Genomic DNA, 13764 nt, shown 5'->3' on the forward strand with positions numbered 1-13764 from the left:
TACAAACAAAATAAAATTTCTAGGAGTGATATTTGATCAACAGTTAAATTGGAAAAGTCATATTCAGCAGTTAGTTCTTTCATGTCGAAATGGTCTTAACTTGTTATAGTACCTAGCTCACAAAATTTGGCGTGTCGATAGTAAAACACTACTCTTGTGAAACATATCCTTAATTCGTTCCAAAATTGATTACGGATGTGTTGCATATGCATTTGTCATCACAACAATGTTAAAACCTTTGGATAAATAACATACAAGATGAACTAGGTGAACCCACGCTAGAGCTTCGTAGGCAGCTAATAACCCTTATTTACACTTCTATCATAACTGTAAATAAAAGAATTCCAATAAATACTATTTTAGACATATCCATGGCTAATTACTAATAAATACTATTTTAGACATATCCATGGCTAATTACTCTTCAAAGTTCAATCTCCCATATTCCTGCTAAATTTATCATGCAATTAACCCACTTAACTGGAACCAATTTCCACTCTTATATCAATACAAAAATATATCTTCATCCTTACCTTGGATTATAAAAATTCCAACAGTCAATTGTTGTCTATTACAATTCCAAAATACCCAGGTCAGCTGTTTCCTGACCCGGGAAACTAGTACCTGCTTAGGGTCCCTTGTTCAGGGTCACGGATGAAGTCCACAACGGCAGCCACGAAGGAGAAGAATACCTTCATTACGGTGTGGATGGCGGAAGTGGTAAGTGCCGTCTAGCCAGCGTTGTGTTTTAAGGATAAAAAACCTCATAACAGGAATATGGCGATATATAAAACAAACGGAATGGGTCCCCAGGTGTGTAGACCATACAGTGCAAGAAATCGCTAAAAACCACACGATTGACTCTAAATATTAGGTCCTTAAGCAAAGATGAAAAAGTCTACGAACTCAAAGAAGACATTAAGGACTTAAAATGATAAAACAAAGCCTAGATAGCGTAGGATTTATAATTTCCAAGAGATATTCACATAAAGTAGAGCAATTCGTAGGACTATCCGAAAGAATTGCAATGATTAGGCTAAATATAAACGAGAACATCTCCCTGAAAATTATGGGTGGGCGTGGCTATCCCCAGACGGAAAAACTCGGAACGAAATAGCAATACATACTGTACTGTACATTACATACTGTGTAACAAAACAGATATCATACAGGACGTAACAGAAATAAATACGGCTTCAGTAAGTAGCGATCACCGAATGGTTAGAGCCCAATTAGAGATAAAACATAATAAAAATAGAAATAAATTTAGAAAAACTTGGAATATAGACATAGATGAACTATAATCTAATACAGAACAATATAAAAGCAAGTTAAAACCCGCGAAAGTATTAAATCTAGATAAATTTAGCTTAAATGAAATCAATAAAGTCATAACAAAAGAACTATTAAATGCAAGCTCAGAAGTGGCAATCGCGAACAGAAAACGAGAATCCAAAATAAGTGTAGAATCATGCTGAAACAAAGGAAAGATCTTCTGAGACAAAACAAAAGAGACACTGCAGAATTTAAGGAACTTAATCGAGTAATAAGAAAACAGATAAAAGAGGACTGTAAAAAACATCAAGAAAACCGTATAGAACAAGTCATAGAGAAAAACCGAAGTCTCAAATGCACCAAACCGAAACTAGGAAAGAAAAATATAGTAACCATTAAAAATGAACTAGAAAAAAGTAAATCTGATATAGCAAACTCAATTGAAAAGTTCTACGCCGATCTGTCTCGTTACAGAAACGATCTCCCTAACTCCTCAAAGCAGATAACAGATATCAACTCAGAAGTCATGCCCGAAATAAGCCACGAAGAAATAGAAAGAGCAGTAAAAGAAATAAAAATGAAAAAAAGAATAAAGCTCCTGGAAGCGATGGAATCCTAACAGAAATACTGAAGAAAGGCGGAGAAGAAGCCATCACATGTCTAAAAATACTATTTAATAAATGTCTATTCGAAGGCAACATACCCGACCAATGGAATGCTGCTAAAATAAGATTAATACATAAAAGGAAGACACCGTAGAACTGAAAAATTATCGACCAATTTTACTTCTTTCACAACTTTACAAAAGATTTGTAACGAAATTATTTTTGCTTACCACATGGGGTACTATTATAAGGGGTAGAAAATTAGGAACTCAAATTATGGGGGTCGAGATAGGCAAGAAAACTAAATCGAAATGTATGCGAACGGCACTCAGGGTTTGTTAGGAGAGCTGGGGTTGTGGATAAGTAAATGGCAATGAGGTTGGATTAGGGCAACTACAAAAAAATGAAACAAAGGGGTTACTTTCATAAATCTACTGGGACAAATGAACAAATAGAACAACAAGAAAGACTTCTAGCTATTTAAGAAAAAAAAGGACGCCGCTTCGAAGGATCCTAAACTTAATTACATTGGTTTATACCAAAATAAAATATATAAAAGACTTACATATGTCCTATCTATTTATCTATTACATATATCCTATCTATTACAAATTAAACACAAACACTAATCTGGATTTTCACTAAAATACACTGAAAAAGTTCTGAGATTATCTTCTCTGTTAGAAGAAACCAAGTCATTATTAATCGTTTAAGAATTGGCCATACTGCCTTAACACACAAATACCTAATAACAAAAGAACCACTACCTATCTGCTCCAGCTGGTCTAACCCACTGACTGTGAAACACATCCTGCTTGATTGTCCTCAATTCAAGGAAGAAAGAAGATCCCACGGATTCACAGATGATGATCTCAAGACAGTTCTCACCAAAAAAAATTTCGACAGTGTTAAGCTATTTAAAAGACATCAAGTTATTCAATTTTATTTAATGTAATATTTCATGTATTTATTATATCCACTAATAACCCTGCGCGGTTGATGTGGTTTTGTTTTTAAATAAAAAAAAAATGAATATTTAAATTTTTTAGGAGAAAAACGGATTTAGGGCTTTTTATTTTAAAGTTGGATGCTAACTTATCAGATTCTAAGAACCCCTAACTCCCTCGTATAGGAAGTTAAAGCTTTTTACTTTAAAAATTAACTAATTTTATACATACTGAACATAAAAGGTTTATTGAAAATACAACTTATGTTTTTAAGAACTGTGTAATATCTTAAAATGAATAGACATATAAAAATTTGAAAATATGAAACAATTTAAAACGAAGTAACATAAAGGAAAAATTGGTTTTATGACTCATTCAGCGTCAGTCATTTTTTAATAAATCTGGCTCCTCTGAATCTTGAATGCTTAACCAAAATCCACGGCGATTAGATGGCATACGAGGGCACACTTGTTCGACTATTTCTTTTTTTTTAGCTTTATTAAATCCTCTTACTCCTTTAGTTTTCTCAGGCATTGGAAAGTTCTTGATATATTTAGCTTGTAAGAAATTTAGCACTTTGATATTAGATTCTTGGTAATTAGTGGAATATAGTAGAATTGTATTGCCTCGTTTAGCTATTATTTTTACAATGTCTGTAAGATACGGAACGCTATAGTTGCCACGATGCGTAAATTTTGGCTTGGAAGTGTAGTCTTTCCAAGCGAAAAGATCCTCACCACTAAGCTCCTTTGTTTCCACTTTCCCTAAGTTTGCTTCCTGAACACTCTTAACAACATCTTGGAAATCGTACACTTTTCCACTATGCTTCATAGCTAATTCTACCTGATGGTGAAAGGAGTCAGCAGCCATAAAAGTGTGACCTGGTTCGAAATAAAAAATATCAATGGCGTCGACAGAAATCTCCATGCAATAATTAACAATATACACCAAAAAGGTAAAGAAAGTCCAGTTCTTATTTTGTGCTGAGCAATTGTCCAGCAAAATACAAATATGTTTTACATCTCTGAAATGGTAAAAAGACGAGTTAAAGACATTTAGGATGTCTTCCTTTTTTCTTCTACTTATTGCCTCATGCCACAATTCCGCGGGAGGTTTGGTCTTACGTTTAGTACCAATAGGTACAAAACTTTTATTAAACACTACCATTCTTCGAGTAAACACGACTTCTTTAAAGAAATCCATGCATGGCAACATGATGACTTTTGAAGATCAGCACAAAAGAACATGGTGTCATTGGAAGACTGTAGTTTTGTATGCTCTTTATATAATTGTTTTCATTCTGTAGCTTTTGCAATATGGCTCTTCCAACAGACGCAAACCAAATAATCTGATGATATGTTTTCCTGACTGTGGTCATTATTATGTTCTTTAAACTTGACGCACATGCCACATTCTTCATGACCGAGTTTAGTGAATGATATATTGAGTTCATTAACAACTTTTCTGTTAAATCGTAAGAACAGTCACAAAGTTTTCACTTCGTCTAAAGTCATCATACATCCTTTGAATGGTCACATCATTTGGGAGGTATCGGCGATTCGGTGCATGTTCTCTTCTGTAATGAGCAATACTTGGGTTGTAACTCTGTATATGATTTCTAATGACGCTTCTGTCAATTTTCTTATGATTAGAATGCTTTCCCCTTTTGTCGGTTACACCTGACGCTGTACCTGTTATTGTATTTTTGTCACCAGATGTTATGGTATCATAAATAACTGAGTTATTTTCTTTAAAAAATCCAAGAGTCATTCGAAAAAATGTTTTACATACCCTGACCGCTTCGCCTTTTTGGTCATTAAAAAAATATCGAAATGAATTGTGTTTGGTTTGCGATATACCTCGATGTCTTTTTACCGGGAGCGCAGTGGTGTGTAAGACGATAAAGTGTCGTCTTTCGGTGAAATTTTTGTTCCAAAATTCGGCGTTACATTGCATTTGTAGCGACATTTATCATCATAAGGATCGCGCGTGGGATGGTCTTCTTTATTCTGTTTCGTAATTTTTCTTTTAAAGTTGTACTTGTTTTCTTCCGTATCCTTTTTGTTCCACTTTTTGTAATACCAAGTTCCTTATTTTCTCTATCTGGTTCTTGTTCTAAATCTAACTGCTGTTCATTTTCTTGAGGATTTTTATTACGGATTACACTATTGTTTACAGTTTCTATTTCTAAATTTAAGGAGTCAATATCTTCTTTAATCACTGGATAAGCAGGTATTATTTTGGTTTCAAATTGAGCCTCTATAGTTAACGAAGTTGCACTATCATCTGCCATTGGTAGCGGATCTTGTTTTAAGTTGTATTCAGTCTTATTGAGAACATCATTGAGTTGTTGATTTTGTTCAGACAACATCGATGGCATTAAAGCTACTCTTGATAAATTACGTCTAGGTATCATTGCTTCAACGATTTAAACTGTTAAAATTCTTATTAAACCGCCCACCTAAAATATATAAAAAATCGTTAGATCTTATGCAAAAGATGAACTGACTAGCTCAAAACAAATAATTGGATTTATGTTATAATTTTTGTTACTAATATAAAAACTAGACACTGTAAGAATATAAAAATCTTAATCCAAACTGACAGAAAGATAATCTAATACTATTAAATTTTTTAAAGTGAGAAATAGAAACGCAACTTTAATTTCTGTTAAAATATCCTAGTATTTGTGTAACGTTCATTTAATAAATTATTTTTATAAAGTTAGTTTTTCCTACTCTTATTTAACTGTAATTTTAGAAGTTTCATTTTCTGTTTTTACTATATATATATATATATATATATATATATATATATATATATATATATATATATATATATATATATATATATATATATATATACATTGTTTTCAATTTTTGAGCAAGCAACTTTTAAACTGTGCCCAAATTGGTAATATTAGTTATGCAACAATGTTGGTCTATCAAAATTAGATTCAAGAACCTAGACTATTACATTTTGAGGTTAACGTTACAACTTTACTGATAACTGAATATCTTTAAATACATAATATGAATGAACTTACTTGATTAAATGATGCGGAAAATAAAATGGATATTATATCTTCTTGGGAAAACGGGATCTTAAAATTACAACTAAACAAAATTAAATCCACAAACCAAAGAAGTAGTACTCGTCAGCGTCAAACAATTAATGAGAATGAAACTGGCAAAAGCCACGTCAAAACAGCCAGTCACGCCATAACATTTGGTAAAAGAATACCCTAACTTCAAAAACTATTCCGCGGTATTTCACAGAAGACGGTCTTAATTCTGTATTCATAGGCGTAATTAGAAGAAAAAAGGCCCTAAATAACAATGTTTGTAGATTTGGGGTACTTTTAGTTCTTTTTTGCTACATAGGGCTTTCTTTTTACAAAAATAACACCAAAATGGATTTAGGGCCAATATATATTTCACAATAACTCGTCATTTTGATGGATTTAAGGTTTTCTAACGACAAAGTGTATTTTTATTTCCGATTCATAAATGCCCATAAAAGACATTTACAAAAATGTTGGAGTTAGGGCCTTTTAGCTTATGAGGGCAGCACTATAGATAACCTACTTTTGTTTTTAAAAGACTTTAATTTACTAAGCTGAGTGTAATTAACTGTTACCGTTTTGCTAATAACCTTATTAGGTTGAAGCGGGTTTTTTGTAAATAAAAGAAAACGAATCTTATGACTAAAATAAAAGCATTCTATTGTCAATTATTACAATTTAATGTTTTTATGTGTTAAGGTGTGTTGTCCTACTAGTCAAATAGTCATTAGTGACGGGGATTCAACCGATGTGGATATTACTAAACATAAAAACTACAAGCTATTGCCCGAAGATTGTGGTTATTTGGATATAGCGCATATAAGAGTGATAAATGGAGAAGATGCAGAACTTAGTGAATATCCATGGATGTCTTTACTGAGTTTTAGAGGATCTGGTAAGAAAAAAAATTATATCTTTTTAAAAAATTCTCATTCTTGCAATTTTTGTCTTTTATTACTAGTTGATTAGACCTATCTCCTTTTACTACACATAATTACAATTTTCTATTGGTTAATTTCTTTCAGATAATAAAGCAGAGTTTAAGTGTGCAGGATCAATTATCAATAATAGATATATCCACACGGCAGCCCATTGCTTACAGGATAGACCAGCATTGTAAGTAAACAAGAAATACGACAGTAATATTACAAATTATAAAAAACAGAGTTAAGTAGACGGTACTGTAGACTAGCACCAAGCTTTAAATTAACCAACAATATTGCTGTTTCTATTATTCTCTTTACAATTCTGCCGTGATAAGGTAAAACCAGTAAGTACGAAAATAATGGTTTTGAGTTATTTGTAATTTAAGAATTTTTCTTCATTACAGTGATATACTTGCTAGCTACGAGACGTATTTCTATGAACCAAACCTGTGAAATTGCTGGTATCGGTTATTAATTATTTAATTTCTACTTTGTAAACTAGTTTAAATTTTTTTTTGTGATATAGTGTACGGAGTACAAATAGCTCTCCCTAAATGGGGGAAGCTGTAAAAAGAAAGACGCCGTTAGGTGTAACTATTAACCAGACAATGAGTGCAGATAACTCTAAAAGTGATGCGGAGTCAGAAAATTATTTATCGGTCCCCGTACAAGACATTGGTGAGATAACATCTCCCTGGCGAACTCCTCTGTTGATTATATTATGTATAATCATTCTGTATCGGAAGTCTATCCTGCAGTTATTCATAGCTCTCTCTATTGCCCAAAGTTCTATGGAGACGAATACTTTTTCATAATCAACGAAGCTAATATATAAGTTCAAGTGATATTCATTGGCTTTCTCTATTAGCGTTCTGATTGTAAGAAGATGATTCGCTGTGCTGTAACCCTTTCGGAATCCTGCCTGCTCTACCGGTTGATAGCTATCGAGCTATCGAGAACAGTTTGTACATTTATGACAGCAGGGAGATTGGCCTATAGTTATTCAGATCTCTCCTGTCTCCTTTTTTGAAGAGAAGTATTGTCAAACTTTCATTCCAATCATCTGGGACTTTTCCTCTGTGAAGACATTCGTTGAAAAAATTTTTCCAATACTTCGACAATAATTTCACTCCCATCCTTCAACATTTCTACAAGTATTACATCTGGGCCTGGAGCCTTATTGTTGTTTAGTTGTGCCATAGCTTGTTTTATTTCGAAGGATTCTATGTTAGGGAGTATTTCTGAGTTGACATTCGTTATATTTCTCTTAAGATCTTCATTTGCAGTGTTATCTGGGTTCTTGTTTGAGGAATATAAATTACGGTAAAATGCTTGAGTAACATTTAGGATTTCGTTCTTTTCTCTTATTTCTTTTCCATCTTTATTCTTCAGTGAGATTAATATAGGCTTTTCTAAGTTGATCTTAAGCATTTCAGGCCTTGGTTCTTTTCTATTATTTTTTTCTACCTTGTTTTCATTGTAAATCCTTAAATCTTCCTTTACTCCCTTCTTTATTTGTTTATTCAATTCTTTGAAACCATCGGTGTTTCGCGTTCCTTCGCTTAGAAATGTGCGTCTCTTTTCCATCAACCGTTTTGTTCCATCACTTATTCTGTCTTCTTTATTTTTCGTTTTCTTTGCAACAGTCAGTCCTGCTTTCAAGAGCTTTCGTTGCATTTCTTTATAATTTGTGTGCATGTCGAAATATTCTTGTTGATAATGTTCTACAAATTCTTTTCGTAAGACTTCTCTGTACTCATCTCCCTTCTGTCGCATTTTAGTTTGATCTATCTGATTACAATAATTATGTGGCCTGTTTCTACTGGTTTTCGTCTACTTAACAAGAATCCTAGCTCTTAAAAGACGATGATCACTGCCAGTTGTGAATCGGTTGAGAGCAGTTATATCTTCAAAAATGTCTTTGTTCCCACACAAGAAGTAATTGATCTGGTTTTTCATCTTTTTATAGGAAGATATCCACGTCCATTTTCGGTTTGGTGGTTTCTTGCTCTCTAATAATTTAAAATAAATTTTGTGGAAGAGTTGAAAATGAAAGTTTTCAATGTTTTATTGTTAGATTAAACGAATTTCCATCAAGTAACGGTCGAATCTATCACTTAAGTCCAATACATTATCTTGTAATTTTTTTGGAATAAATACTTCATTTCCTAATAGGATGCAATTTTGTTCCATTCACAATTCGTTTCTAGGTTTAAAGTATGGTTTTAAGGATTTATCACTCACTTTCCTGGTCAACCAGATAAAATAAAATATTTTACTTTTACTAACTGCAAATCCTTGTTTGTTTTATTCGAAATATGACAAGCATTTAAAAGTATTTGATCTACCAAGCTAAATGAATACAAACAATCTGTAATTTTTGTATTTTCACCACCGGGTAATCGTGATAAACCATCAGCATTATTAATTGCTGTTCCTTTTTTATACTAAATATCGTATTGATAATCCGACAGAGTGATTGCCGATCTTTTACTATCCTTTTAAAGTTTGGCCAACTAGTTCTCTTCTTCTTGTTGGGTTGAAATTGTTCTGTTTCAATTGCTCCTAGGGTCAGTAAGATTGGATTATGTGTTGAATCCCCTTCATTTAGTGAGTGTATTTCGTATTGTTGCCCTATATTATGTAGAATTGTTATATCCAGAAAAGTGGGAAGTCTGTCTTTTCGATGGAATCATGTTGGTTCCACCGGTCCAACAGTCGAACGGTCTGTCATTTCAGTTTGTTGCTCTGTCGTACCAATTGGGTGATCTCGCGTTTAGGTCTCCTATGATAACGGTGGGCTCTTCTGTATCTATTTAACATGTGCTGAAACTATTTTCAGGGTGTCGTGTTCCGTTAAGATGTTTACTGTGGTGGCCTCCATAGTAAACAATCCATTTGGTGTAGGAATTAGAGTATGCTTTATTGCTTTTGTCATGTTTTTATATTGTGTTCGTACTGCTATGTAATATTTTTGATTTCTTTGGTCACCACCAGGTCTCTTTATTCTTAAACTTCTTTTCTGAAGTTTCCAAATTGTCTGAGGTAACCAATATTAACTTGCTTCATGTAAATTTTAGGTTAGGTGTAAGACTTGGAGAATATGACATTTCCAATGAAGGAATAGACTGTACAGGCAGTGGTTATGACCGAGAATGCAACGAGCCTATTTAGGATGTAGCAATTGAAGATATAATTTCACATCCGAACTTCGATTCTAAACAATTTTTAAATGATATTGGTCTGTTGAGAGTTAAAAAAATCAAGTTTAATGACAGTAAGTATTAAAAATTTTATTTAAAAAAATGTCTTTATAAACTAATTCTCTAACAAGCAAAATCGTAAAATTATCGAATCAAGGTACATTTTTTAAAATGTGATAGAGGACTTGAGAGAAAATGGTTTAAATAAAGAAGACAAGATGGACAGAAATGAGTGACAAATAAGAGTAAGGAATAGCGACACCTGAAAAGAAGTTCACTTGCTAGCGTTTCTCATTTTCTTAAGCGCAATAGGTTGATATCAGTAGAGTCAGGAGAGGGAAGGCGAGTTGTCCAAGGAGGAGTTTGCATGTAGAAAGTATTGTAGTTATCTGGAAACCAAATTTTAACAAGTAAGTCTGTAGGCGGTAATAAACAGTTTGATTTGAAATTTGGAAACAACTTTTAAGCCGGTCAGCAAATACGGTGGGTATAATTGGATTTTCTTAATTGGATGATACTTCAGCAGCAAAAGGAAGACTCGTATACTGTCTTCCAAAGACTGAGTGGAATCTATCGAGTGTCCCATTATAGGGTTTGAATTGGACTCGTGCGGTGTAAATTCGAAGACCTGTATTTTGAACGACATTCTTTTTTATTACGTTCTTTAGAGCAGTTGTAAAGGAATAAATTATTGGCTTTAAGTTATTAATTTATATATGCGACTACTGCGAAGGTTCATTGTGAAAGCGTTTGCAATAAACTTGTTTTCGTACATGTTATTGTCAATAACATTTACCATGAAAAAGGAATATTATAACACACTACCTTGTCGTCTGGATGTTTTATTCTCTAAGAACGATACTGGATATGAGACTCAGGTGTATAGAAAACCAACACACACCAACCGATATTTAAATTTCAAATCAAATCAGAATATTAATATTAAAAAGGGAATCATTAAATCCTTTACGATAGAGCCAAAATTGCTTGTTCTAACGAAAATTCTTTTTTGGAGGAAAAACATATTTGTTAATATCTGTTTTAATAAAAAATGATATCCTTTATCGTTTATAAAATAAGGAATTTTCAACAATCGACCGAATAGAACAGAACAACTTAGAACGAGATTGTACAACATACACAAGGAATAATACTCCAGATGAAGCCACCCTAGTTCTAGCATCTGAAAACCCACTCTCATTGCGCAGAGAATATCTGGCAAGCAAATATTTTCTAAACCAACATTATCGTGGCACTTATAATGGAAAAATAAATAATGAATTAAATACAGCTGATTTAACATTCACATTTTTCATTAAAAAAAACTCTCCACCACTTGCAAGAGCAGTTATAACTTGCAACGAACTCAAGTTAATAAATTCCCCTTGTAATCTTATCTGGGAATCGTTGGATATACCACATCTAACAAATGTTCTAGCTACAAATATCCTAAATACAATTATTCCTAAATACCAAAACGAATTTTGTTATACTACTCACACAGAAATCATAAGTGGCTATTCAAACCATATTGTGATCTATACAGACGGGTCAAAGTCACCAACATGTACAACCAGTGCTTACTTTGTAGCAAAAAGGAAGATAAAAAGATCATTTATTTTAAATAATCAATCCAGCATCTTTTCTGCTGAAGCCTATGCTATATACAAAGCCCTTGAATTGTGCTGTGAAAACCAGTGGAACAAAATTGTCATAAGCAGTGATTCACTGTCAGTACCTATTATACTCATTACAAAACTTTAAATTAACAATCAATAGCAATATATTCATATTAGAAATTTTTCAACAGTTACTAAAACTATCAGATCCATATGGGGTTAAATTTGTATGGGTTAAGGGACACTCAGATATTTTTGGCAATACTATTCCTGATTCTATAGCTAAAAATCCATTACAACACATATGGTGACAGAAGAATTCAACACATGTGACCTACTTGCCTATATCAAACAACATATTCAATTTAAATGAGACAGACGATGGATTCAGTTTGGTGAAAGCACAGGCACTAATTTATACAAATTACAACCAACAGTAGCTGTAAAACAATTTTACAAAGATGTTACACTAAGCAGAAATACAGTGTCAACTGTCTTAAGATTAAAAGTAGATCATGGATGTTTTCCGAAACATCTATACAAAATAGGAGTTCTCCCAACAGACCTATGAGTGTGGAACTAGTATAGCTGATTTAAATCACATATTTTTCAACTGCCCACTACATCGTAATAAAAGCACGTGGCTGGTAAAAGAATTGATAAAAGAGGGTTTAAGTACACCATTAAACGTAAATCTTCTATTAAGTGAAGACAATATAAAAATTTTTTAAAATCATTATGATATTTGTTGTAAAAATTAAATTAAAGGAAGGTATGAGTGTAAAATTGATCGTATGCATGAACATTTCCTTTGTATGTTTATCATATATTATGTTGCCCACCTACCTAACCGTGGTTTATGTCTTGTTTGTTAAAATAAAGCCGCTCTGATGAATCCCTGAGTGTGAAAAGTATCCTCCTTGTACAATCCTGTATGAATGAATACTAATATTCATATGTAATTACGTGGCTAAAGGTTCCAAACCAAAGACTATAAGCAAAAGAAAATTAATTACTATTTAAATGGGAATAAGCCACAATTAAAGGTTAAAATACGTTTATTGACGTTTCAATTTCCACTTCGGAAATCGTTCTCAAAATACAAACATTAGTAAATTAAACAAATTTTGTTTTTGTTACTTAGTGAAAAAATTCTTCTAATAATTTAATTTTATCTGACTCATCTATATTGACAATTCAGACATACATTATACATTTTAAAGTAGACAACTTTAAAATGATATTGCCAATATTGTTGAGTTGCGTTCCTGGGACGACTTTACTTATAAGATAGTTCATTCGATTACATGAAATCAACTTTAACTTGAGAATATCCGTCAGAAAAGATCATAACATGTAATTCGTCTTTAAAAAGACAAATACATGCCATGATGACAGTAAAATTCTCCTGTTAGTGATTCCATAGTAAATTATGAGGGAAAAACCAGGAAAAAAAACTCATAATACTATCCCGACATGGTAAGTATTTGATCTTGCATTTAGTTTACCTTCAATAAATACCAAATTCCGATTTTATATGTTTGTTATTTAAAAAATATAAATGATGTATTCTCCATATGTTACTGACTTACCAATACTGGTATTTTCTTTTTAATAACTTCCTCTTTTAATATGGGTAACCAGATCCTACTACATTCTGCCGAGGAATTCGCGACACAATTGGTCTCATTTGGCATAATTAGAGCCGCTTCTTTGATTTTCCTCTTTTTACCATCCGTTTCTTTTAGGACTATATTTGAATCATTCCATTGAACCCTATGTTCATTATTCCATGCATGTTTACATATTTGAGATCTATCAAATTCTCTATTTTTAATATAGGATTGATGTTCACTTATTCTAACATTTCATGGCCTTGATGTTTCACCTAAATAAAACTGATCGCATTCACAAGGTATTTTATAAATGCAATTCTTTGTCCTTTCTTGTTCATTGTTAGGTTTGGTTTTGGACAAAATAGATCTCAAAACGTCAATAAACGTATTTTAACCTTAAATTGTGGCTTATTCCCATTTAAATAGTAATTAATTTAAAATGCCACAAGAAAATAGCTTCAGAACAATATTAAGAAACCGTTATGGGCCCAGCGTTATTCAAAATTTTC

At 32.6% G+C, this 13764-nt stretch overlaps 1 protein-coding gene across 1 annotated transcript in view; it reads left to right on the forward strand.

Moving 5' to 3' along the window:
• LOC140443148 (phenoloxidase-activating factor 1-like) overlaps positions 1–13764 on the forward strand; it is a 38252-nt gene that overhangs the window by 18230 nt on the left and 6258 nt on the right. The window contains exons 3-5 of the mRNA XM_072534241.1: positions 6591–6786; positions 6917–7007; positions 9898–10094. Of these exons, the coding sequence (XP_072390342.1) occupies positions 6591–6786; positions 6917–7007; positions 9898–9991 (381 nt within the window). The 3' untranslated portion in view covers positions 9992–10094. The remainder of the gene's footprint in view (positions 1–6590; positions 6787–6916; positions 7008–9897; positions 10095–13764) is intronic.

The sequence above is a fragment of the Diabrotica undecimpunctata genome, chromosome 6, assembly GCF_040954645.1.
Source record: "Diabrotica undecimpunctata isolate CICGRU chromosome 6, icDiaUnde3, whole genome shotgun sequence".
NCBI lineage: Eukaryota > Metazoa > Arthropoda > Insecta > Coleoptera > Chrysomelidae > Diabrotica > Diabrotica undecimpunctata.